The sequence below is a fragment of the Oncorhynchus kisutch genome, linkage group LG15, assembly GCF_002021735.2.
Source record: "Oncorhynchus kisutch isolate 150728-3 linkage group LG15, Okis_V2, whole genome shotgun sequence".
Classification (NCBI taxonomy): Eukaryota; Metazoa; Chordata; class Actinopteri; order Salmoniformes; family Salmonidae; genus Oncorhynchus; species Oncorhynchus kisutch.
In genome coordinates this window covers 60,968,702-60,995,347 of record NC_034188.2, presented here as the reverse complement: position 1 = coordinate 60,995,347, position 26,646 = coordinate 60,968,702, and the positions used below count along the sequence as shown (strand labels likewise).

At 45.7% G+C, this 26,646-nt stretch overlaps 1 protein-coding gene across 2 annotated transcripts; it reads right to left on the bottom strand.

The window, feature by feature from the left end:
* Positions 1 to 460: 460 nt before the first annotated feature.
* LOC109904819 (serine/threonine-protein kinase DCLK1) lies at positions 461 to 22,367 on the bottom strand. Of its 2 annotated transcripts, none has more exons than XM_031790695.1 (16): positions 21,899 to 22,367; positions 20,932 to 21,294; positions 12,469 to 12,821; positions 8,486 to 8,585; positions 8,246 to 8,362; positions 7,994 to 8,088; positions 6,530 to 6,617; positions 5,917 to 6,095; positions 5,557 to 5,676; positions 5,182 to 5,328; positions 3,253 to 3,386; positions 2,654 to 2,731; positions 2,243 to 2,333; positions 2,072 to 2,152; positions 1,873 to 1,986; positions 461 to 1,615 (listed from the first exon to the last, which is right to left on the bottom strand). In XM_031790695.1, the coding sequence occupies exons 2-16, from the start codon at positions 21,290 to 21,292 to the stop codon at positions 1,352 to 1,354; spliced, it is 2,322 nt and encodes a 773-aa protein (XP_031646555.1). In that variant the 5' UTR covers positions 21,293 to 21,294; positions 21,899 to 22,367; the 3' UTR covers positions 461 to 1,351. The 2 variants fall into 2 exon arrangements, with proteins under 2 accessions (XP_031646555.1, XP_031646554.1); XM_031790694.1 differs by having other exon boundaries at positions 2,243 to 2,339; positions 21,899 to 22,366.
* Between the last annotated feature and the right edge of the window lie 4,279 nt (positions 22,368 to 26,646).

The window sequence follows — 26,646 nt, the reverse complement described above, 5'->3', positions numbered from 1 at the left end:
TTTATTAGAGACAGAAATACTCCTCGGTTTCATCAGATGGTCTCAGACAATCCTGCAGGTGAAGAAGCTGTATGTGGAGGTCCTGGGCTGGCCAGTTAGACGTACTGCCAAATTCTCTAAATTTACATTGGAGGCATCTTATTGTAGAGAAATGAACATTCAATTATCTGGCAACAGCTCTGGTGGACATTTCTGCAGTCAGCATGCCAATTGCACGCTCCATCAACTTGAGCCATCTGTGGCATTGTGTTGTGTGGCAAAACTGCACATTTAGGAGTGGCCTTTTATTGTCCCCAGCACAAGGTGTGCCTGTGTAATGATCACGCTGTTTAATCAGCTTCTTGATATGCCACAACTGTCAGGTGGATGGATTATATTGCCAAAGGAGAAATGCTCACTAACAGGGTGGTAAACAAATTTGGCAACAACATTTTAGAGAAATACGCTTTTTATGCATATAGAACATTTCTGTGATCTTTTATTTCAGCTCATGTAACATGGGACCAACACTTTACATGTGGCGTTTCAGTATACATACATTATATCTTTACATGACAGGTGTTATACAGCATGTCTTATTGAATGTTCTGACTCTTAGATTACATCTTTTCACTTGGAAGTGTTTTTCTGAACAAGTTGTAATGAATTGGATGCTATATCACTTCACTGAAATAGATAACTGACTGGATGCAAACATTTTCTAAATTAATAATAAATGTTTTTGAATTTATATAGTGCTTTTCAAGGACCCAAAGTCATTATTATTATCATTATTATTTTTCAAAATGTATGTTTAATCACAGAAATACTTAAGATGCCCTATTCAGGGCATATGAGGTCCCGTCAAGTTAAATGGAAGATTTTGATCTGTAGGTTTACATAGTTGTTGTGTTAGCAGGTTGGTTGCCCTGCAGTACTCATCTCCACCAGGAGACTTCAGCGGACGAGTCAGTGTTTCCTGAAAAATGGCTTAACTACTGTATGTCTGTGTGGTGTCTCAGAAAAGATAAGCAGATACAGATTCTCTGCCTTAGTAATCTCTCAGGGCCAGAGCAGAACCCATCCAGAATACACCTTTTAACCTTGACCCTAACCTCTAACCTTTAACCCTAACCCCACCCTAACTGATTTCTGTGAATGGCTCTGACCCCAGTGAATCTTAGGGTTAACTGACAATGTAGCCGGAATGGCAAATCAATGTTTAAGTAATTGGCAGGCATCTTGACAGACTGTCGTCGTGAATACAGGGACATGGGCTAGTGTTAGTACAGGGATACATGCACCCTGTCCTTCCTCGTTCTCTTTCCTTTCTCTCCTTTCTCCCCTCTCTCTTCCCTCGGGGTCTAGACGTCTAGAAGGGCGAGGTGGGGGAGCGGACGGTGTCAGCAGAGCTATGGGAGGTGGGGGAGGGGCTGGGGGAGTAATCTTCTGACTCTGAAGTGAAATCAGCGGGAGAAAGAGCAGGGTTGTTGGATCTGTGGGTGGAGCTTTGACTGGCGCTAGTGGGGAAGCCAGTTGGTTGGGGATGGGGCTGGAGGCAGGGGCGGGGCTTCAACCTCACACCCTGCTGGTGTCTTAGTCTGAAAACCTGCCGCTCCTTATCAAGAGGGGTGGTCTGAGAGAGAGGGAGGAGAGAAGAGAGGGGGGGAGAGAAGGGGGTGAGAGAGGGAGAAAGAAAACAAAGAGAGAGAGATAGGGGGAGAGAGGGGCAAAGAGAGAGAGAAGAGGGAGAGAGGGGGATGAGGTAGAAGAGGACATGCATTAGATGTCAGAGTTACATGTGAAGAACCTAATGTTTGGGGCTGTACACATTCGGAACAGTCCTAAACACCTACACAGCCTTGAGTAAGAATGACTAAGAGGGATCCTTACTGTGATAACAGACACTCCAGCAGTGGTGCTGCAGGCTTTAGGACCAGTGTTGAAGTGTTTCTTAATCTTCCCAGCCACAGAGAGCTGCTGGTCGTTCACTAATCGCCCATCATCCTGGAACGCAAACAGAACCTGGTCAACCAACACACACACACACCTACCATATGTATGTTCTAAGTACTAAGTTCTAGTTACTCACATTGATCCAGGGGTGATCCAGAACCTGCAGAGCTGTGTATCTCTGTTCCACCTTCACCTGCAGCATCCCTGTGATCAGCTCCTACAGTAACCCAATCAAACAGCTTGTTCATTATTTAATTTTTATTAAAATGTTTTGTTACTAAGTGAAGGGATTAAACCATAGACCAACCTTAGCAGTGACAGACATGTTGTCCCAGGACGGTGAAGGGAAGTCTAGTTGTCCCGTTAGAATCTGGTCCAACAGAATCTCCTGGTCCTCACTGCTCCTTGACAAAAATAACAGCAAGTCTCATGTCATTATCATCATCAGCATTATAATGTTATCGTCTATCTGGGTATGCTGAAATACTATGGCCGGGATTCAATGCAAGGCGCGTTATAGCGCAGCAGACTAAAACTGACTTTAAAAGGTCATTTACGCTTCAGCCAACATGAGAAGCTTGTCCTATGAATGTGATCTCCACAAATGTCTGGGAAAATGCCTTTAAACAGCATATTGTCGGTAGTCTAGTGCATTGAGCTAGAGAGTGCCTGGGATTTAATCACGGCCTATGACAAGGTATCATAGAGCACTACAGACCCACTGAAGGGAGGGAAGCCACACAGCAGAATGTATGTGATTACTCCAGCTGCCCAGATATCAACCTTCAGCCCGTACCTGTCAGAGGACAACACACACACACACCTGTCAGAGAATACACACTCCTGTCAGAGGACAACACACACACACACCTGTCAGAGAATACACACTCCTGTCAGAGGACAACACACACACACACCTGTCAGAGAATACACACTCCTGTCAGAGGACAACACACACACACACCTGTCAGAGAATACACACTCCTGTCAGAGGACAACACACACACACACCTGTCAGAGAATACACACTCCTGTCAGAGGACAACACACACACACACACCTGTCAGAGAATACACACTCCTGTCAGAGGACAACACACACACCTGTCAGAGAATACACACTCCTGTCAGAGGATAACACACACACACCTGTCAGAGAATACACACTCCTGTCAGGGGACAACACACACACACACCTGTCAGAGAATACACACTCCTGTCAGAGGACAACACACACACACACCTGTCAGAGAATACACACTCCTGTCAGAGGACAACACACAAACCCTTGTCACACACCTGTCACACATAGACGTACCCTGTCTCAGCGATGATCTCAGGTGCTACATAGGTGGGGGTGCCACAGACCAGGTAGAGGAGTCCATCCACCAGGCTAGCCAAGCCAAAGTCTCCCAACTTCAGAGACTTGCTACCATCCTGATGCTCATACACCTGGGACACACAGTGAATCGTTACAGATTCATTTAATTCATGGTTGAGTCGACATGTGTAGCGTTTACCATAAATGCGATTTTCCTGAACTTCAGGCATTTAAAAGGTGCATTGAGTGGTGTGCCGCATTATACCACACCTTGCATTGAATCCCGGCTATATATAGTTTTACTCATTCAAGGGTTTTTCTTTATTTTTACCATGTTCTACTCTGTAGAATAATAGTGAAGACATCAAAACCACGAAATAACACATATGGAATCATGTAGTAACCAAAAAAGTGTTAAACAAATATTTTATATTTGAGATTCTTCAAATAGCCACCCTTTGCATTGATGACAGCTTTGCACACTCTTGGCAGAAGATAGCCCTATTTGGTAAGTTTCTTCAAGTGCAGTCCCAAAAACCATCAAGCGATATGATGAAACTGGCTCTCATGAGGACCGCCCAGGAAAGGAAGACCCAGTGTTACCTCTGCTGCAGAGTAAGTTCATTAGAGTTATGATTCTGCTTCACAGAGTTCAAGTAACTGTTCAGAGGAGACTGTATGAATCAGGCCTTCATGGTCGAATTGCTGCAAAGAAACCACTACTAATGTCACAACTTTGATGCCTCTCCTTGTTCGGGTGGTGTTCGGCGGTCGACGTCACTGGTCTTCTAGCCATCGCTGAACCATTTGTTATTTTCCATTTGTTTTGTCTTGTTTTTCCACACACCTGGTTTTCATTTCCCAATTACTGGTCATGTATTTAACCCTCTGTTTCCCCCATTTCTTAGTGTGTGATTGTTATTTGTTCAGGTCGGAATGTTCCGGCTGGTTTGTACCGGGTGCTGTTTAGCACCCATGTTTTTGTGGCAACCGTTCTTTTAGCACTTTGTAAATGGTTTACTTTGTGCTGTCGAGTAAAGTGTGTTGTTTCACTCATCTCTGCCTTCCTGTGCCTGACTTTATACAACCTGACAACATTAAGAAGAAGAGACTTGCTTGGGCCAAGAAACACAAGCAATGGACATTAGACCGGTGGAAATTTGTCATTTGGTCTAGAGTCCAAATTGGAGATTTTTGGTTCATGTCTTTGTGAGACGCGGTGTGGGTGAGCGGATGATCTCCGCATGTGTATTTCCCACCGTGAAGCATGGAGGAGGAGATATTATGGTGTGGGGGTGCTTTGCTGGTGACACTGTCTGTGATTTACTTTGAATTCAAGGCACACTTAACCAGCATTCTGCAGCGATATGCCATCCCATCTGGTTTGGGCTTAGTGGGATTATCATTTGTTTTTCAACAGGACAATGACCCAACACACCTCCAGGCTGCGTAAGGGCTACTTGACCAAGAAGGAGAGTGATGGAGTGCTGCATTAGATGACCTGGCCTCCACAATCCCCCAAAATGAAACAAATTGAGATGGTTTGGGATGAGTCAGACCACAGAGTGAAGGAAAAGCAGCCAAGTGCTCAGTATATGTGGGAACTCCTTCAAGACTGTTGGAAAAGCATTCCAGGTGAAGCTGGTTGAGATAATGCCAAGAGTGTGCAAAGCTGTTATCAAGGCAAAGGGTGGCTACTTTGAAGAATCTCAAATATAAAATATATTTTAATTTGTTTAACACTTTTTTTTGGTTACTACATGTTTCCATATGTGTTATTTCATAGTTTTGATGTCTTCACTATTATTCCACAATGTAAAAATAAAGAAAAGCCCTTGAATGAGTAGGTGTTCTAAAACGTTTGACCGGTAGTGTATAAACATAAATAAACAAACACTCAAAAACATCATGTACACACACACTCACCAGCAGGTTCTCAGGTTTGATGTCTCTGTGTACGATGTTGAGGCTGTGCAGGTACTTGATGGCACTGGCCAGGTTATAAATCATCCCACTTGCATCTCTCTCTGTATATTTATTCGAGGAGGTGATGGAATCAAATAGGTCACCCCCCTGTGGACCATACACACATTACACCTCACAACACGAAGCGTTGTAATGAACAGTGTTGACCTGCATGACTCTATCCATAACAGGGTGTAATCTATGACCATCTTGACCAGCTTGTCCGAGTCTGGTGTAGCGGTCTAAGCTCCGGACTGTCTATGCCCTGTCCTCTGTTTCCCTCTCTAAACCTGTCTCCAAATCTATTCTGTTCGTCTAACTGTTCTGTCAACTCACCTTGACCAGCTCCATGACCAGGTAAAGCTCGCTGTAGGTGTCCATTTCCTCGATCAGCAGGACAATGTTGGGATGTTTGACACGACGGAGGATGGACACCTCGTTCTGGATCATGTGTTCCTGGGGAATAACATCAAGGAACGGTCAGGTTACAGATGTTAATAGTAGCTTAATAGTACTGTAGTGCAGGTAATAATAATATAATAATACTAATATAGAGGTAGGGTCTCACTAGCCAGCTTTGAGATCTTGCTGGATAGGCTATTAGCGAATGTGACATATTTCTAAGATACACCCACAAAAAGAGAGCTCTGCAATTCCCTTTCGGTATAACTGGGCCAAAACAGGAGTAGTTCTCACCTTTCCCCTACATTTGACTTTGTTGATGATCTTCAGGGCGTATTCTCTGCCCGTACATCTCTCCACACACTCTCTGACAACAGCAAAGGTACCGTCACCTAAAGTCCTCCCCACCTTGTACCTCTCAGCGATGGACGGAGGGACGGAGGGACATTCATCACTCAGCAGGTTCAGCTCCGCTATCAAACCAGGCAAGCAGGAGAGTTCGGTCATGTCTGCTACTGCACTCTCCACTCCACAGTCCCCAGATTAATAAGAGCTAGATTCAATCTGTATTACGGAAGATCAGCGCTATAGCCCAATATAAACGTAAAAGTAATTTCCAATTGAGCCGACAAATTCAGCGTTTACCGTAAATTCAGTCTCCTTGAACGTGGGAACATTGCCTTCAAATGTCAGTCACGCTATAGTGCTGAACTTCCATGAGACGGATTGCACCTAGTCCTAAGTCTCTGTACAATAGGCACCCTATCCCCTATACAGTGCACTACTTTTACTTACAGTTCACTATAAAGGGAATAGGCTGCAATTTGAGACCTATCCAATGCCTTCTAGAGCATGCTCAATGGAAAAGCTGCCCTTAAACATGTATACAGTACGTCCTCTCTACTACCTTCACTTCCTGCTCCATCTCCCTCATCCATGGAGCTACACACCTTGGTGGAGGCTAGAGACAGAGATGAGCCACTGTGTTGGGACCCCTAAGGCACAGAGAGATCATAAATGCTTTTTGAACACATTAATTTGGACAGTTTGGGCATCTATAGGGGACTATATATAGGGGGATATATATAGGGGACTATCTAAAGGGGAATATATATAGGGGGATATATATAGGGGACTATCTAAAGGGGAATATATATAGGGGGATATATATAGGGGACTATCTAAAGGGGACTATATATAGGGGGATATATATAGGGGACTATCTAAAGGGGAATATATATAGGGGGATATATATAGGGGACTATCTAAAGGGGAATATATATAGGGGGCCATCTATAGGGGACTATCTAAAGGGGACTATATATAGGGGGGCATCTACGGGGGACTATATATAGGGGAATATCAATAGGGGACTATATACAGGGGACTATCTAAAGGGGACTATCAATAGGGGGATATATATAGGGGCTATCAATAGGGAACTATATAAAGGGGGATATATATATATAGGGGCTATCAATAGGGGACTATATAAAGGGGGCTATCAATAGGGGACTATATAAAGGGGGCTATCAATAGGGGACTATCTATAGGGGACTATATATAGGAGCATATCTATGGGGGACTATATATAGCGGGCAGCAGTAAGCCTAGTGGTTAGAGCGTTGAGCCAGTAACTGAAAGGTTGCGAGATCAAATCTACGAGCTGACAAGTAAAAAATCTGTCGTTCTGCCCCTGAACAAGGCAGTTAACCCACTGTTCCTAGGCCGTCATTGTGAATAGGAATTTGTTCTTAACTGACTTGCCTAGTTAAATTTAAAAAATGAAATAAATATAGGGGACTAAATATAAATATAGGGAGCGTCTATAGGTGACTATCTATAGGAGGCTATGGGCTCTGTTCAATCAGATCCATTTTAGCCCACATCCACATAGCGTTGTTTTGAAGGTGTCGGAGGTGGAACTGCTTTAGAGCTGTGAAATCCACATGCTCCTGGAATTATATCTAAAGCGAACATTGCCATTGGCTGCACAGAGTCGCATTAAGAGAAATCCAATGCAGCCTTGTTTACAAGTTCAAACACTGGAATGTGACGTGTAATCTATACCTTGATTAGGCTGATATAAATCCGAATTATTTTTTAATAATGATTTGAATGATTTTCAAATTGTAGGCTATAGACTACACTTTCTCGTTCTGAACTTCTAATGGGAGTGGGATGGGTGTGGCTTTGTGACAATGATCAAGAGCAGCAGCTCACCGATTTGACAGCTCCGTTATACCTCCGACACCGCCCAAAACATTAGCTATGTGGGTGCCGGCTACCACCGGTTAACGCTTGATCTGATTGAATCTAGGCTTATGTTAAAGCGTTGTGATTATATTAGTAAAGCATTGTTTGGTCCTACCCTGTGTCGTCGGAGGCTGGCAGGACTGGTAGGAGAGGGGCTGGGGGACTTCCCAGATCGAGGAGTCGACAGCTGACTGCCTACCGTCCCATTGGCTACAGTACAGACACAAGAGGTTAGAGGTTAGAGAAAAACACTCCTCACTCAGTTGGTTGCTGATAAGAAGGACAAATACATTGCTAAAAAAGTTGTTGATTCTGCAGATTAATTACTTATGCATGCACAAAAACACACACACTCACAGGGCCATACCTGAGCCTGAGCTTCGGCGTGAGCCTCCTCCTCTGGGTGAGCCTCCTCCTCTGGGTGAGTAGCGTCCTAGCAGAGAGGAGATCCGACCATATGACGTCGACTTCACCACCCTACACTCTGGAGGGAGAGGACACTGTCAGATACACACACACACACATAAACATCTACAGTACACACACACACTAATTCCAAGGAAATTCTCATTTCAATGTTATGGTACTGTTATTATAATTATCTCACCACTCTCATCTAAGAGGAAGTCATCTTGGTAGCGAAACTTCTCTGGACCACAGGCCATAAAGATGTCATCGTCACCAAAGAAGTCCTGAAGGCATGTCACCTGGAACAGACAGACAGCCAGACACTGTCAGTCACCTGGAACAAGGACACCACAAACAACTAGTCTTCACACGCTCTCCTCACCATCTCTCCCCATTCCTGCTATCACCCTCCCAGCCTCACCCTCTCCTCTCTCTCCACTCCCCACTTCTCCCACCTCCTCACCCCTCCCCCATATCCCTTCTCCTCTCTCCATGATCCCCCCTCCCCACCTCCTTTCCTGCTCCCCGTCTTCACCCTCACCAACCTTCTCCTCCTTCCTCCTCCCATACAGTCATATAGGCCAACAGCCTTAATGCATGTACAAGAAAAATACTGACTCATAGCTACAACATTAGCACTGGAATTAAATGCCTCCTACTCAGAGACAGGCTCTTCCAGAGACAGGTGGTTTCAGAGACAGACTTTTTCAGAGACCAGCTACTGACAGGCTGTACAAGAAACAAGCTACTGAGAGGCTGTCGGGTGGATAACAGCGTTTGGCCATTAACCAAAAGGTTGCTGGTTCGAATCCCGGAGCAGACTAGCTGAAAAATCAGTTGATGTGCCCTCAAGCAAGTCACTTAAACCCAGTTAAGAGTGTCTGCTAAATTACTTAAACGTAATGTTTAAAGAAATTGGCTATTGGCAAGCTGTTTCAGGCTACTGACTGTTTCAGAGAGAGGCTAGTATCTGTCTTAGATCTGTTCATTCATTATTGAGCGACATTAGACAGACTGCTACAGTATGTCAAGCAGGAATGTCCATTATCAGAGATGCGTGTGGCGGGGAGAGGGAATGTATTCATATCAATAACATGTACAAGTAGTCATCAGGTTGAATATGATTACAGTAGCAATCAGTAACAGAATGTCAATGTAACTCTAATCAATGTCTGAAATTAGCTTATAACCAGTATGTAAATCACACTGGGTGTTTATGAAGCACTGAGAAGTTCCAGCTGGCTGCTATATTACTACAACTGCATCCCAAATGGAAAGTAGTGCACTATATTGGGAATAGGGTGTCATTTGGGACACAGCCTGCAGCTGCAGTGGAGGAGATGAATTATGAATGGCTTCAGACGGGAAGTCAGCACAACTGTACGTGGCTCCATTACTGTTCTGTAGCAGCTCCCTAACACACAGTTACTGTGGAGTCAGACACTTAGCAACACTACACTACATGAAGCAAAGCTCCATTCACCACTCTGCTGACAGTACTCACGTTAGTCCAGGATTCTCAGCTGTAAGTTGTTGTATTTTCACCTCAGACAGATCACGTCAACAGGTCAGGTACTTTTTAGCCCAACCCTGACCCCCACTGTGTAGAACTGTACTGTATAGCCCAACCCCGATACCCACGGTACAGAACTGTACTGTATGGTCCAACCCTGATACCCACGGTACAGAACTGTACTGTATGGTCCAACCGTGAAACCCACTGTATAGAACTGTACTGTATGGCCCAACCCTGATACCCACTGTATAGAACTGTACTGTATGTTCCAACTGTGAAACCCACTGTATAGAACTGTACTGTATGGTCCAACCCTGATACCCACTGGATAGAACTGTACTGTATGGTCCAACCCTGATACCCACTGGATAGAACTGTACTGTATGGCCCAACCCTGATACCCACTGTATAGAACTGTACTGTATGGTCCAACTGTGAAACCCACTGTATAGAACTGTACTGTATGGTCCAACCCTGATACCCACTGGATAGAACTGTACTGTATGGTCCAACCCTGATACCCACTGGATAGAACTGTACTGTATGGTCCAACCCTGATACCCACTGGATAGAACTGTACTGTATAGCCCAAAACTGATACCCACTGAATAGAAGGTACAACCTCTATGTTGTGAGTGGCTACCTGGTTGATCCTGCCAGTACCATATACTTGTCTCAAAGATTAAGCCATGCAAGTCTAAGTACACACGGACAGTACAGGGAAACTGCGAATGGCTAATTAAATCAGTATAGAACTGTACATTATAGACCAACTCTGATAAACACTATATAGAAGTGTACTGTATGGTCCAACCCTGATACCCACTGTATAGAACTGTACTCTATAACCCAACCTAGTTACACACTGTAAAGAACTGTACTCTATAACCCAACCTAGTTACACACTGTAAAGAACTGTACTTTATAGCCCAAACCTGTTACTTACTGTATAGAACTGTACAGTACGGTCCAACCCTGATACCCACTGTATATAACTGTACTCTATAGCCCAACTCTGTCACCCACTGTCTTGAAGTGCACTGTATGGTCCAACCCTGAAACCCACTATATAGAACTGTACTCTGTAGCCCAACTCTGTCACCCACTGTCTTGAAGTGCACTGTATAGCCCAACCCTGATACCCACTGTATAGAACTGTACTGTATGGTCCAACCCTGTTACCAACTGTATATAACTGTACAGAATAGCACAACAATTTTACCCACTGATAAAATAGCTGCTCATCCCAAACCTGTTACTTACTGTATAGAACTGTACTGTATGGTTCAACCCTGATACCAACTGTGTAGAACTGTACTCTATAGCCCAACCCTGATACCCACTGTACAGAACTGGACTGTATAGCCCAAACCTGTTACTTACTGTATAGAACTGTACTGTATGGTTCAACCCTGATACCAACTGTGTAGAACTGTACTCTATAGCCCAACCCTGTAACTCAATTTCTAGATCTGACTGTATAGCCCAACCCTGATACCACCTGTATACAACTATACTGTATAGCCCTTCCCTGTTACCCACTGGATAGAACTGTACTGTATAGCCCAACCCTGATACCCACTGTACAGAACTGGACTGTATAGCCCAACCCTGATACCCACTGTATAGAACTATTCTCTATAGCCCAACCCTGATACCAACTGTATAGAACTATACTTTTTAGCCCAACCCTGATACCCACTGTATAGAAGTGTACAGTATGGTCCAACCCTGATACCATCTATATTGAACTGTACTTTGTAGCCCAACCCTGATACCCACTGTATAGAACTTTACTGTATGGCCCAACCCTGAAATCCATTAGTCTCACTTAGTAGCACAGAGAGCATATTAAGCCTCATAAATCATCAACTGGAGAAACAATGATATTGTACCTGAAGTGTGTGACTGGAGAACTCTTGTCAATACTTTCTAATTCTACCATCATTATTAATGAGACAGACATTACAGATGAATCCCTGAATGCATTTCATCTGCATGATATTGATGATGGAATATACAGCTACTATCTCCGGTCATGTCTGGGCCATACGAGTACCTTACACCATTCTCTAGCCTTCCTCGATAGCACTGACATAAACACTGTTCTTAAACACTGAGCCACACACAGACAACATTCCCACTGCACCACTCTGCCGCAGAGGCTGTTCCTTAGCAACCAGATCACCATAGAAACCGTCCAGGAGAGAAAAAAGAAAAACTACATCAGAGTTTCTTTGATAGAACCAATATAAAAGAGGAGAGACGGACTATTAATAGGCATACCGCAACTAAACATCATGATTCCCAACTCTACTTGCCTCTCTGAATCACTTCTCCTTTTTACTCTCTCCAGTAATCCTGTATTCAGGACTCTGTGTTAAAGGTCTGTGTTCATGGGATTTAAACCATATAGTCATCTGGTCATAAAGGCTATACCTCAAAAATATTGAAAGGTCATTCATTGTGAAAATGTCTCAGTGAAACTGTGCTCCTGAAACGCCTAATGACTGGGTTAATAAAGGATGATAAGACAGCAGACTGAGTCCCAGAAACCTACTTCTAACTCTAATTGCCTTATAGCCCATCCCTCTGAGTCTGTGGGGGAAGCTAAGCCTGAGAACCAGGCAGTAAATTCACTAGTATAACCGTAATTCATAACCCACCAGCTTCCCGTCCACGGTGTACAGTCTCTTGACAACCCCAGAGTCCAGCTTGATGGCGTCTGTAATGTCAGAGAGAACCTGTTCAAAGGAGTGGGCAGTCTTCTTGTTGAGGAGGATGCGGATGGCCTTACGAGGCTTCACCCCGCTGCGGATTATGGTGACCAGTTTGGGCCGAATGAAGTCCTTACTCTCCCTGGTCTCCGGGGCCCCAGCCTTGGCACTGCCCAGGGATGGGGGGCCACGTGCAGAGGCAGCCACAGCTGTCTTCACCCCAACTGACCAGCTGGGGTTGACATTCTTAGTGTAGTCCAGCTTCTTGTATGACTCTATGGAGCCACACACATAGCTCTCTCCTGCAGATAGGCAACACACAGAGATAGGCCTACATGGTCACAGTAACCATAGAGTCACATCACTCAATGCACCACATAATGACAAAGCTATTGACATTTAGATTATAGAGTTTACAGACATATTGGAAATATACTATATGCCTACTATATAGGCCAACTGGAGCAGGTCACTCATTGTACAGTGGGAAACCTAGAAAAAGGCACAACTTAATTTGTTCTCAGACTTCTACTGTCCCAACCCTTAGGGTTAGCTGCTCAATACTGTCCCATCCCTTAGGATTAGCTACTCAATACTGTCCCATCCCTTAGGATTAGCTGCTCAATACTGTCCATTCCCTTAGAGTTAGCTGCACAAAAGTGTCCCATCCCATCCCTTATGGTTAGCTGCTCAATACTGTCTCATCCCATCCCTTAGGCTTAGATGCTAAATACTGTCTCATCCCAACCCTTAGGGTTAGCTGCTCAATACTGTCCCATCCCTTAGGGTTAGCTGCTAAATACTGTCTCATCCCATCCCTTAGGGTTAGCTGCTAAATACTGTCTCATCCCAACCCTTAGGGTTAGCTGCTCAATACTGTCTCATCCCAACCCTTAGGGTTAGCTGCTAAATACTGTCTCATCCCATCCCTCAGGGTTAGCTGCTCAATAATGTCTCATCCCAACCCTTAGGGTTAGCTGCTCAATACTGTCTCATCCCATCCCTTAGGTTTAGCTGCTCAATACTGTCTCATCCCATCCCTTAGGGTTAGCTGCTCAATACTGTCTCATCCCAACCCTTAGGGTTAGCTGCTCAATACTGTCTCATCCCATCCCTTAGGTTTAGCTGCTCAATACTGTCTCATCCCATCCCTCAGGGTTAGCTGCTCAATGCTGTCTCATCCCAACCCTTAGGGTTAGCTGCTCAATACTGTCTCATCCCAACCCTTAGGGTTAGCTGCTCAATACTGTCTCATCCCATCCCTTAGGTTTAGCTGCTAAATACTGACTCATCCCAACACTTTGGGTTAGCTGCTAAATACTGTCTCATCCCAACCCTTAGGGTTAGCTGCTCAATACTGTCCCATCCCTTAGGGTTAGCTGCTCAATACTGTCTCATCCCTTAGGGTTAGCTGCTCAATACTGTCTCATCCCATCCCTTAGGCTTAGCTGCTCAATACTGTCTCACCCCAACACTTAGGGTTAGCTGCTCAATACTGTCCCCTCAGTTAGGGTTAGCAGCTCAATACTGTCCCATCCCTTAGGGTTAGCTGCTCAATACTGTCTCATCCCATCCCTTATCGTTAGCTGCTCAATACGGTCTCATCCCATCCCGTAGGCTAAGCTGCTCAATACTGTCCCATCCCTTAGGGTTAGCTGCTAAATACTGTCTCATCCCAACCCTTAGGGTTAGCTGCTAAATACTATATTATCCCATCCCTCAGGGTTAGCTGCTCAATGCTGTCTCATCCCAACCCTTAGGGTTAGCTGCTCAATACTTTCTCATCCCATCTCTTAGGGTAAGCTGCTCAATACTGTCTCATCCCAACCCTTAGGTTTAACTGCTCAATACTGTCTACTCCCTTAGGGTTAGCTGCTCAATACTGTCCCATCCCTTAGGGTTAGCTGCTCAATATTGTCCCATCCCTTAGGGTTATCTGCTCAATATTGTGCCATCCCTTAGGGTTAGCTGCCCAATACTGTCCCATCCTATCCCTTAGGGTTAGCTGCCCAATACTGTCCCATCCTATCCCTTAGGGTTAGCTGCTCAATACTGTCCCATCCTATCCCTTAGGGTTAGCTGCTCAATACTGTCCCATCCCATCCCATCCCTTAGGGTTAGCTGCTCAATACTGTCCCATCCCATCACTTGGGGTTAGCTGCTCAATACGGTCTCATCCCATCTCTTAGGGTTAGCTGCTCAATACTGTCCCATCCCTTAGGGTTAGCTGCTCAATATTGTCCCATCCCATCCCTTAGGGTTACCTGCTCAATACTGTCCCATCCCATCCCTTGGGGTTAGCTGCTCAATACGGTCTCATCCCATCCCTTAGGCTTAGCTGCTCAATACAGTCTCAACCCAACCCTTAGGGTTAGCTGCTCAATACTGTCTCACCCCAACCCTTAGGGTTAGCTGCTCAATACTGTCTCAATCCAACCCTTAGGGCTAGCTGCTAAATACGGTCTCACCCCATCCCTTAGGGTTAGCTGCTCAATACTGTCTCATCCCTTAGGGTTAGCTGCTAAATACTGTCTCAATCCAACCCTTAGGGTTAGCTGCCAAATACTGTCTCACCCCAACCCTTAGGGTTAGCTGCTAAATACTGTCTCATCCCAACCCTTAGGGTTAGCTGCTAAATACTGTCTCATCCCATCCCTCAGGGTTAGCTGCTCAATAATGTCTCATCCCAACCCTTAGGGTTAGCTGCTCAATACTGTCTCATCCTATCCCTTAGGTTTAGCTGCTCAATACTGTCTCATCCCATCCCTCAGGGTTAGCTGCTCAATGCTGTCTCATCCCAACCCTTAGGGTTAGCTGCTCAATACTGTCCCCTCCCTTAGGGTTAGCTGCTAAATACTGACTCATCCCAACACTTTGGGTTAGCTGCTAAATACTGTCTCATCCCAACCCTTAGGGTTCGCTGCTCAATACTGTCCCCTCCGTTAGGGTTAGCTGCTCAATACCGTCTCATCCCTTAGGGTTAGCTGCTCAATACTGTCTCATCCCATCCCTTAGGCTTAGCTGCTCAATACTGTCCCATCCCTTAGGGTTAACTGCTAAATACTGTCTCATCCCATCCCTTAAGGTTAGCTGCTAAATACTGTCTCATCCCAACCCTTAGGGTTAGCTGCTCAATACTGTCTCACCCCAACACTTAGGGTTAGCTGCTCAATACTGTCCCCTCAGTTAGGGTTAGCAGCTCAATACTGTCCCATCCCTTAGGGTTAGCTGCTCAATACTGTCTCATCGCATCCCTTATCGTTAGCTGCTCAATACGGTCTCATCCCATCCCTTAGGCTAAGCTGCTCAATACTGTCCCATCCCTTAGGGTTAGCTGCTAAATACTGTCTCATCCCAACCCTTAGGGTTAGCTGCTAAATACTATATTATCCCATCCCTCAGGGTTAGCTGCTCAATACTTTCTCATCCCATCTCTTAGGGTAAGCTGCTCAATACTGTCTCATCCCAACCCTTAGGTTTAGCTGCTCAATACTGTCCCCTCCCTTAGGGTTAGCTGCTCAATACTGTCCCATCCCTTAGGGTTAGCTGCTCAATATTGTCCCATCCCTTAGGGTTATCTGCTCAATATTGTGCCATCCCTTAGGGTTAGCTGCCCAATACTGTCCCATCCTATCCCTTAGGGTTAGCTGCTCAAAACTGTCCCATCCCTTAGGGTTAGCTGCCCAATACTGTCCCATCCTATCCCTTAGGGTTAGCTGCTCAATACTGTCCCATCCCATCACTTGGGGTTAGCTGCTCAATACGGTCTCATCCTATCCCTTAGGGTTAGCTGCTCAATACTGTCCCATCCCTTAGGGTTAGCTGCTCAATATTGTCCCATCCCATCCCTTCGGGTTAGCTGCTCAATATGGTCTCATCCCATCCCTTAGGCTTAGCTGCTCAATACAGTCTAATTCCAACCCATAGGGTTAGCTGCTCAATACTGTCCCATCCCTTAGGGTTAGCTGCTAAATACTGTCTCAATCCAACCCTTAGGGTTAGCTGCCAAATACTGTCTCATCCCATCTCTTAGGGTTAGCTGCTCAATACTGTCTCATCCCAAACCTTAGGGTTAGCTGCTCAATACTGTCCCCTCCCTTAGGGTTAGCTGCTCAATATTGTCCCATCCTATCCCTTAGGGTTAGCTGCTCAATACTGTCCCATCCCATCCCTTAGGGTTAGCTGCTCAATACTGTCCCATCCCAACCCTTAGGGTTACCTGCTCAATACTGTCCCCTCCCTTAGGGTTAGCTGCTCAATATTGTCCCATCCCTTAGGGTTACCTGCTCAATACTGTCCCATCCCATCCCTTGGGGTTAGCTGCTCAATACTGTCCCATCCCAACCCTTAGGGTTACCTGCTCAATACTGTCCCATCCCTTAGGGTTAGCTGCTAAATACTGCCCCATCCCATCCCTTATGGTTAGCTGCTAAATACGGTCTCACCCCAACCCTTAGGGTTAGCTGCTAAATACTGTCTCACCCCATCCCTTAGGGTTAGCTGCTAAATACTGTCTCACCCCAACCCTTAGGGTTAGCTGCTATATACTGTCTCATCCCATCCCTTAGGGTTAGCTGCTCAATACTGTCCCATCCCTTAGGGTTAGCTGCTCAATACTGTCTCACCCCAACCCTTAGGGTTAGCTGCTCAATACTGTCCCATCCCTTAGGGTTAGCTGCTAAATACTGCCCCATCCCATCCCTTATGGTTAGCTGCTAAATACTGTCTTACCCCAACCCTTAGGGTTAGCTGCTCAATACTGTCTCATCCCATCCCTTAGGCTTAGCTGCTCAATACTGTCCCATCCCTTAGGGTTAACTGCTAAATACTGTCTCATCCCATCCCTTAAGGTTAGCTGCTAAATACTGTCTCATCCCAACCCTTAGGGTTAGCTGCTCAATACTGTCTCACCCCAACACTTAGGGTTAGCTGCTCAATACTGTCCCCTCAGTTAGGGTTAGCAGCTCAATACTGTCCAATCCATTAGGGTAACCTGCTCAATACTGTCCCATCCCATCCCTTGGGGTTAGCTGCTCAATACTGTCCCATCCCAACCCTTAGGGTTACCTGCTCAATACTGTCCCATCCCATCCCTTAGGCTTAGCTGCTCAATACTGTCCCATCCCTTAGGGTTAGCTGCTAAATACTGCCCCATCCCATCCCTTATGGTTAGCTGCTAAATACGGTCTCACCCCAACCCTTAGGGTTAGCTGCTAAATACTGTCTCACCCCATCCCTTAGGGTTAGCTGCTAAATACTGTCTCACCCCAACCCTTAGGGTTAGCTCCTATATACTGTCTCATCCCATCCCTTAGGGTTAGCTGCTCAATACTGTCCCATCCCTTAGGGTTAGCTGCTCAATACTGTCTCACCCCAACCCTTAGGGTTAGCTGCTCAATACTGTCTCACCCCAACCCTTAGGGTTAGCTGCTCAATACTGTCCCATCCCTTAGGGTTAGTTGCTAAATACTGCCCCATCCCATCCCTTATGGTTAGCTGCTAAATACTGTCTTACCCCAACCCTTAGGGTTAGCTGCTCAATACTGTCTCATCCCATCCCTTAGGCTTAGCTGCTCAATACTGTCCCATCCCTTAGGGTTAACTGCTAAATACTGTCTCATCCCATCCCTTAAGGTTAGCTGCTAAATACTGTCTCATCCCAACCCTTAGGGTTAGCTGCTCAATACTGTCTCACCCCAACACTTAGGGTTAGCTGCTCAATACTGTCCCCTCAGTTAGGGTTAGCAGCTCAATACTGTCCAATCCATTAGGGTTACCTGCTCAATACTGTCCCATCCCATCCCTTGGGGTTAGCTGCTCAATACTGTCCCATCCCAACCCTTAGGGTTACCTGCTCAATACTGTCCCATCCCATCCCTTAGGCTTAGCTGCTCAATACTGTCCCATCCCTTAGGGTTAGCTGCTAAATACTGCCCCATCCCATCCCTTATGGTTAGCTGCTAAATATGGTCTCACCCCAACCCTTAGGGTTAGCTGCTAAATACTGTCTCACCCCATCCCTTAGGGTTAGCTGCTAAATACTGTCTCACCCCAACCCTTAGGGTTAGCTGCTATATACTGTCTCATCCCATCCCTTAGGGTTAGCTGCTCAATACTGTCCCATCCCTTAGGGTTAGCTGCTCAATACTGTCTCACCCCAACCCTTAGGGTTAGCTTCTCAATACTGTCTCACCCCAACCCTTAGGGTTAGCTGCTAAATACTGCCCCATCCCATCCCTTATGGTTAGCTGCTCAATACTGTCTCACCCCAACCCTTAGGGTTAGCTGCTCAATACTGTCTCATCCCATCCCTTAGGCTTAGCTGCTCAATACTGTCCCATCCCTTAGGGTTAACTGCTAAATACTGTCTCATCCCATCCCTTAAGGTTAGCTGCTAAATACTGTCTCATCCCAACCCTTAGGGTTAGCTGCTCAATACTGTCTCACCCCAACACTTAGGGTTAGCTGCTCAATACTGTCCCCTCAGTTAGGGTTAGCAGCTCAATACTGTCCCATCCCTTAGGGTTAGCTGCTCAATACTGTCTCATCGCATCCCTTATCGTTAGCTGCTCAATACGGTCTCATCCCATCCCGTAGGCTAAGCTGCTCAATACTGTCCCATCCCTTAGGGTTAGCTGCTAAATACTGTCTCATCCCAACCCTTAGGGTTAGCTGCTAAATACTATATTATCCCATCCCTCAGGGTTAGCTGCTCAATACTTTCTCATCCCATCTCTTAGGGTAAGCTGCTCAATACTGTCTCATCCCAACCCTTAGGTTTAGCTGCTCAATACTGTCCCCTCCCTTAGGGTTAGCTGCTCAATACTGTCCCATCCCTTAGGGTTAGCTGCTCAATATTGTCCCATCCCTTAGGGTTATCTGCTCAATATTGTGCCATCCCTTAGGGTTAGCTGCCCAATACTGTCCCATCCTATCCCTTAGGGTTAGCTGCTCAATACTGTCCCATCCCATCACTTGGGGTTAGCTGCTCAATACGGTCTCATCCTATCCCTTAGGGTTAGCTGCTCAATACTGTCCCATCCCTTAGGGTTAGCTGCTCAATATTGTCCCATCCCATCCCGTAGGGTTATCTGCTCAATACTGTCCCATCCCATCCCTTGGGGTTAGCTGCTCAATACGGTCTCATCCCATCCCTTAGGCTTAGCTGCTCAATACAGTCTCATCCCAACCCATAGGGTTAGCTGCTCAATACTGTCTCACCCCAACCCTTAGGGTTAGCTGCTAAATACTGTCTCATCCCATCCCTTAGGGTTAGCTGCTCAATACTGTCCCATCCCTTAGGGTTAGCTGCTAAATACTGTCTCAATCCCATCTCTTAGGGTTAGCTGCTCAATACTGTCTCATCCCAACCCTTAGGGTTAGCTGCTCAATACTGTCCCCTCCCTTAGGGTTAGCTGCTCAATATTGTCCCATCCTATCCCTTAGGGTTAGCTGCTCAATACTGTCCCATCCCATCCCTTAGGGTTAGCTGCTCAATACTGTCCCATCCCAACCCTTAGGGTTAGCTGCTCAATATTGTCCCATCCCTTAGGGTTACCTGCTCAATACTGTCCCATCCCATCCCTTGGGGTTAGCTGCTCAATACTGTCCCATCCCAACCCTTAGGGTTACCTGCTCAATACTGTCCCATCCCATCCCTTAGGCTTAGCTGCTCAATACTGTCCCATCCCTTAGGGTTAGCTGCTAAATACTGCCCCATCCCATCCCTTATGGTTAGCTGCTAAATACTGTCTCACCCCAACCCTTAGGGTTAGCTGCTAAATACTGCCTCACCCCAACCCTTAGGGTTAGCTGCTAAATACGGTCTCACCCCAACCCTTAGGGTTAGCTGCTAAATACTGTCTCACCCCATCCCTTAGGGTTAGCTGCTAAATACTGTCTCATCCCATCCCTTAGGGTTAGCTGCTCAATACTGTCCCATCCCTTAGGGTTAGCTGCTCAATACTGTCTCACCACAACCCTTAGGGTTAGCTGCTCAATACTGTCTCACCCCAACCCTTAGGGTTAGCTGCTCAATACTGTCTCACCCCAACCCTTAGGGTTAGCTGCTAAATACTGTCTCACCCCATCCCTTAGGGTTAGCTGCTAAATACTGTCTCACCCCAACCCTTAGGGTTAGCTGCTATATACTGTCTCATCCCATCCCTTAGGGTTAGCTGCTCAATACTGTCCCATCCCTTAGGGTTAGCTGCTCAATACTGTCTCACCCCAACCCTTAGGGTTAGCTGCTCAATACTGTCTCACCCCAACCCTTAGGGTTAGCTGCTCAATACTGTCTCACCCCAACCCTTAGGGTTAGCTGCTCAATACTGTCCCATCCCTTAGGGTTAGCTGATCAATACTGTCTCATCCCAACCTTTAGGGTCGGGTTCTGGTTAAGGGTTAGCTTACCTTCCTCCAGCTGCTCCATGCCGGATATTCTCTTGGTCCCGTCGATAGAGTAGATGGTCCGGACCCCCTGGGGCATATTCACATTATCTGACAGGGAGCGGGTCAGATCAGCCAAAAGGGCTTCTATAGACCGGAACCTGTCCTGGGAAATAGCGTAGACAATCCCTTTGAAGTAGCGGTCTCCATTGCGATAAAAGCGGACCTTTTTGGCCTTCTTCTCCGAGGCTAGAGACTGCAGTGTCCGGGTCCTGTACAGACTACAGTGGGCGCTGCGAGTGGGGCTCTGCAGCCCGTTGTTCCTGGAGCCTATGCGGGTGTTTCTCTGGGCTTTCTCCCGCTCGTCAAAGTGCTCCAGCTCCATGACTGTAGTGATGTTACACAGAAAGAGACAAATCAGGGAGGGGAACATTATGAATGAGAACATTTAAACCTCAAGCAACTTATTTTCCTTTGCAGAATAAATAAGTCATCCTTTAGTTTTAGTTGAATGTCATATAGGCCTACTGGAGAGACTGGAGAGAGTAGAATCAATTGGATTTTGGCATGAACTATGAGGTCGGGTCCGACATTCAGTGGTGCTGAATGAACAGCGCCGCAGGTTCGGATCTCCTAGCAGCTAGCTAGGTAGTCTATAGCGGTGGTAGTAGTCAGATTGAACTCCGTGGTGCTGAACGGACGGCGCTGCTGTCTAGCCAGATAGAATTCTCCTGCTTGTGGGCAGTTTGTCACATACTGAAAATTAGCTCTTTCTGAGGCACATAGAAATCTGATTGGGGGCCATAGCACGCTCACACATGTCATGCTCTTTAGTTTCGTCCACCACCCAATTAGCACCGTGATTCTAATCAAACGTAACGTTTGTTTTGATCATATTAATTTCTGACAACATAACCCCAGCTGTTGTTAAATGAGACGGAACAACACATTATGGGATTTTAAAACATGTTTTGGGCAAATAACTACTTACCTTTAATTGAAGTCGGATGCAGTCAACCGTGGCAGTGTTTAGCAATTGCATGTATCAGCTTTCCAATAGGCTGTGTCAGTGCTGATATGTGTAGTATGATGGCCCGCCTGAGCGGCAGAAGAAGCATCCACCCCTTTGTTGCTCTTTGATTGAGCAAGTGTGAGCAGCACGAGCTGCAGCTGGTTTCTGTCTCTAGCAGTGATTTCCATTTGGCCGTCACTCATTGACATGCAGGTCTTCCAAGGGAAGCACCAAGCATCTCACCTCGCTATCACGCTCCCTTCTCTCTCGTATTCTCTCCAGCCCTCTAGATGCGCTGAGACAAGGGGCGTGGCGCAGGCGGTCATTACTCTACTAGTCTGTCAGTGCACTAAACTGCAATGACAGACACGAGACTTTTCAGCAACATGCTTGTTCAATAAGGCAGATAGACTAAATTAGTGCCATAGGGAATAGTTTGCCATTTGGTAAGCAGTCATGAGACAGCATGGGCATCTATCTGTATGCTGGTGCTGAGGAGGATGTCTAGCGCTGTCTGCAGTAGTGTACTATACTGCATACACAAACACAGGATGACCAAACCCAAACATGTCTGTAACAACCTAATAATGATTAAGCAGTACACACACACAAATATACAGTTGAAGTCGGAAGTGTACATACACCTCAGCCAAATACATTTAAACTCAGTTTCACAATTCCTGACATTCAATCCTAGTAAAAATTCCCTGTTTTAGGTCAGTTAGGATCACCACTTTATTTTAAGAATGTTAAATGTCAGAAAAATAGTGGAGAGAATGATTTATTTCAGCTTTCACTTCTTTCATCACATTCCCAGTGGGTCAGAAGTTTACATACACTCAATTAGTATTTGGTAGCATTGCCTTTAAATTGTTTAACTTGGGTCAAACGTGTCAGGTAGCCTTCCACAAGCTTCCCACAATAAGTTGGGTGAATTTTGGTCCATTCCTCCTGACAGAGCTGGTGTAACTGAGTCAGGTTTCTAGGCCTTCTTGCTCGCACATGCTTTTTCAGTTCTGCCCACAAATTTTCTATGGGATTGAGGTCAGGGCTTTGTGATGGCCACTCCAATACCTTGACTTTGTTGTCCTTAAGCCATTTTGCCACAACTTTGGAAGTATGCTTGGGGTCATTGTCCATTTGGAAGACCCATTTGCGACAAAGCTTTAACTTCCTGATTGATGTCTTGAGATGTTGCTTCCATATATCCACATAATTGTCCTACCTCATGTAGCCATCTATTTTGTGAAGTGCACCAGTCCCTCCGCAGCAAAGCATCCCCACAACATGATGCTGCCACCCCCGTGCTTCACGGTTGTGATGGTGTTCTTCGGCTTGCAAGCCTCCCCCTTTTTCCTCCAAACATAACAATGGTCATTTTGGCCAAAATGTTATATTTTTGTTTCATCAGACCGGAGGACATTTCTCCAAAAAGTATGATCTTTGTCCCCATGTGCAGTTGCAAACCGTAGTCTGGCTTTTTTATGGCGGGTTTGGAGCAGTGGCTTCTTCCTTGCTGAGCGGCCTTTCAGGTTATGTCGATATAGGACTCGTTTTACTGTGGATATAGATACTTTTGTACTGGTTTCATCCAGCATCTTCACAAGGTCCTTTGCTGTTGTTCTGGGATCGATTTTAACTTTTCGCACCAAAGTACGTTCATCTCTAGGAGACAGCATGTGTCTCCTTCCTGAGCAGTATGAGGGCTGCGTGGTCCCATGGTGTTTATACTTGCGTACTATTGTTTGTACAGATGAATGTGGTACCTTCAAGCATTTGGAAATTGCTCTCAAGGATTAACCAGACTTGTGGAGGTTTACATGTGGAGGTCTTGACTGATTTCTTTTGATTTTCCCGTGATGTCAAGCAAAGAGGCACTGAGACTGAAGGCAGGCCTTGAAATACATCCACAGGTACACCTCCAATTGACTCAAATTATGTCAATTAGCCTATCAGAAGCTTCTAAAGACATTACATCATTTTCTGGAATTTTCCAAGCTGTTTAAAGGCACAGTCAACTTAGTGTATGTAAACTTCTGACCCACTGAAATTGTGATACAGTGAATTATAAGTGAAATAATCAAACAATTGTTGGAAAAATGACTTGTGTCATGCACAAAGTAGATGTTCTAACCAACATGCCAAAACTATCGTTTGTTAAGAAGAAATGTGTGGAGTGGTTGAAAAAGGAGTTTTAATGACTCCAGCCTAATTTTGTGTAAACTTCTGACTTCTACTGTATATATAAATAAACAAAGGCTTCATAGCATACTGACTGTCACACCCTGACCTTAGAGCTTTTTATGTCTCTATTTTTGGTTTGGTCAAGGTGTGATTTGGGTGTTCCTTTTTCTATGTTTTTGTATTTCTTTGTTTTTGGCCGGGTATGGTTCTCAATCAGGGACAGCTGTCTATCATTGTCTCTATGACAATATGGTTCCCAATCAGAGACAATGATAGACAGCTGTCCCTGATTGGGAACCATACTTAGGTAGCCTTTTCCCACATGGTTTTTGTGGGTAGTTAATTTCTGTTTAGTGTTTTGCACCTTACAGGACTGTTTCGGTGATTCCCTTTGTTATTAGTGTTCAGTTTAAATAAAGTAAGCATGAACACTTACCACGCTGCTCTTTGGTCAGATGATTCCTCATCTTCCGACGACAAATACGGTTACACTGACAAAGTACTCATCGTTCACGGATTTGTTTTATATCTGAAGCAACATGGCAAACAAGTTAAATAGTCAAAACAAATATTTAAAAAAAATAGTTTTAGTAGCTATATTTCTTTGAGTTGACAATCCAAGAAGTTTGCAGCCATGAGTAGTTCCACAGTATATATACACTGCTCAAAAAAATAAAGGGAACACTTAAACAACACAATGTAACTCCAAGTCAATCACACTTCTGTGAAATCAAAATGTCCACTTAGGAAGCAACACTGATTGACAATACATTTCACATGCTGTTGTGCAAATGGAATAGACAACAGGTGGAAATTATAGGCATTTAGCAAGACACCCCCAATAAAGGAGTGGTTCTGCAGGTGGGGACCACAGACCACTTCTCAGTTCCTATGCTTCCTGGCTGATGTTTTGGTCACTTATGAATGATGGCGGTGCTTTCACTCTAGTGGTAGCATGAGACGGAGTCTACTACCCACACAAGTGGCTCAGGTAGTGCAGCTCATCCAGGATGGAACATCAATGCGAGATGTGGCAAGAAGGTTTGCTGTGTCTGTCAGCGTAGTGTCCAGAGCATGGAGGCGCTACCAGGAGACAGGCCAGTACATCAGGAGACGTGGAGGAGGCCATAGGAGGGCAACAACCCAGCAGCAGGACCGCTACCTCCGCCTTTGTGCAAGGAGGAGCAGGAGGAGCACTGCCAGAGCCCTGCAAAATGACATCCAGCAGGCCACAAATGTGCATGTGTCTGCTCAAATGGTCAGAAACAGACTCCATGAGGGTGGTATGAGTGCCCGACGTCCACAGGTGGGGGTTGTGCTTACAGCCCAACACCATGCAGGACGTTTGGCATTTGCCAGAGAACACCAAGATTGGCAAATTCGCCACTGGCACCCTGTGCTCTTCACAGATGAAAGCAGGTTCACACTGAGCACGTGACAGACGTGACAGAGTCTGGAGACGCCGTGGAGAGCGTTCGGTTGCCTGCAACATCCTCCAGCATGACCGGTTTGGCAGTGGGTCAGTCATGGTGTGGGGTGGCATTTCTTTGGGGGGCCGCACAGCCCTCCATGTGCTCGCCAGAGGTAGCCTGACTGCCATTAGGTACCGAGATGAAATCCTCAGACCCCTTGTGAGACCATATGCTGGTGTGGTTGGCCCTGGGTTCCTCCTAATGCAAGACAATGCTAGACCTCATGTGGCTGGAGTGTGTCAGCAGGTCCTGCAAGAGGAAGGCATTGATGCTATGGACTGGCCCGCCCGTTCCCCAGACCTGAATCCAATTGAGCACATCTGGGACATCATGTCTCGCTCCATCCACCAATGCCACGTTGCACCACAGACTGTCCAGGAGTTGGCGGATGCTTTAGTCCAGGTCTGGGAGGAGATCCCTCAGGAGACCATCCGCCACCTCATCAGGAGCATGCCCAGGCATTGTAGGGAGGTCATACAGGCACGTGGAGGCCACACACACTACTGAGCCTCATTTTGACTTGTTTTAAGGACATTACATTAAAGTTGGATCAGCCTGTAGTGTGGTTCACCACTTGAATTTTGAGTGTGACTCCAAATCCAGACCTCCATGGGTTGATAAATTTGATTTCCATTGATAATTTTTGTGTGATTGTGTTGTCAGCACATGCAACTATGTAAAGAAAAAATTATTTAATAAGAATATTTCATTCATTCAGATCTAGGATGTGTTATTTTAGTGTTCCCTTTATTTTTTTGAGCAGTGTATATATCTATATATAGAGAGAGAGAGAGAGAGAGAGAGGAAAGTGGAGAGTGGAGAGAGAGAGAGCGAGAATTAATAGAGCTGATTGTCAGATCATTAACAACACCCTCAGGTTATGTACAGTACAATTATTGATGATTGGGCAGACAGATGGAAAATACAGTGGTGACCTAATGGTTGTCTAACTCAGGACTGGTGTAGGGCGACAGAGAGCTGTTATGTTGTCTAACTCAGGGGGTAGTTGTGTAGGGAGACAGAGAGCTGTAATGTCTAACTCTGGAGGTAGTTGTGTAGGTAGAGAGATGT

What these genes read in the sequence shown, in the direction of transcription:
- LOC109904819 (XM_031790694.1), bottom strand. Translation starts at nt 21,292, where the DNA reads ATGGAGCTGGAGCACTTTGACGAGCGGGAGAAAGCCCAGAGAAACACC. An exon ending in AGATGGAGCAGGAAGTGAAG is followed by an intron (nt 6,096 to 6,529) that starts GTAGTAGAGAGG and finishes CTGGTTTGATAG; the next exon opens with CGGAGCTGAACCTGCTGAGT. An exon ending in TGGTCATGGAGCTGGTCAAG is followed by an intron (nt 5,329 to 5,556) that starts GTGAGTTGACAG and finishes TATGGTCCACAG; the next exon opens with GGGGGTGACCTATTTGATTC.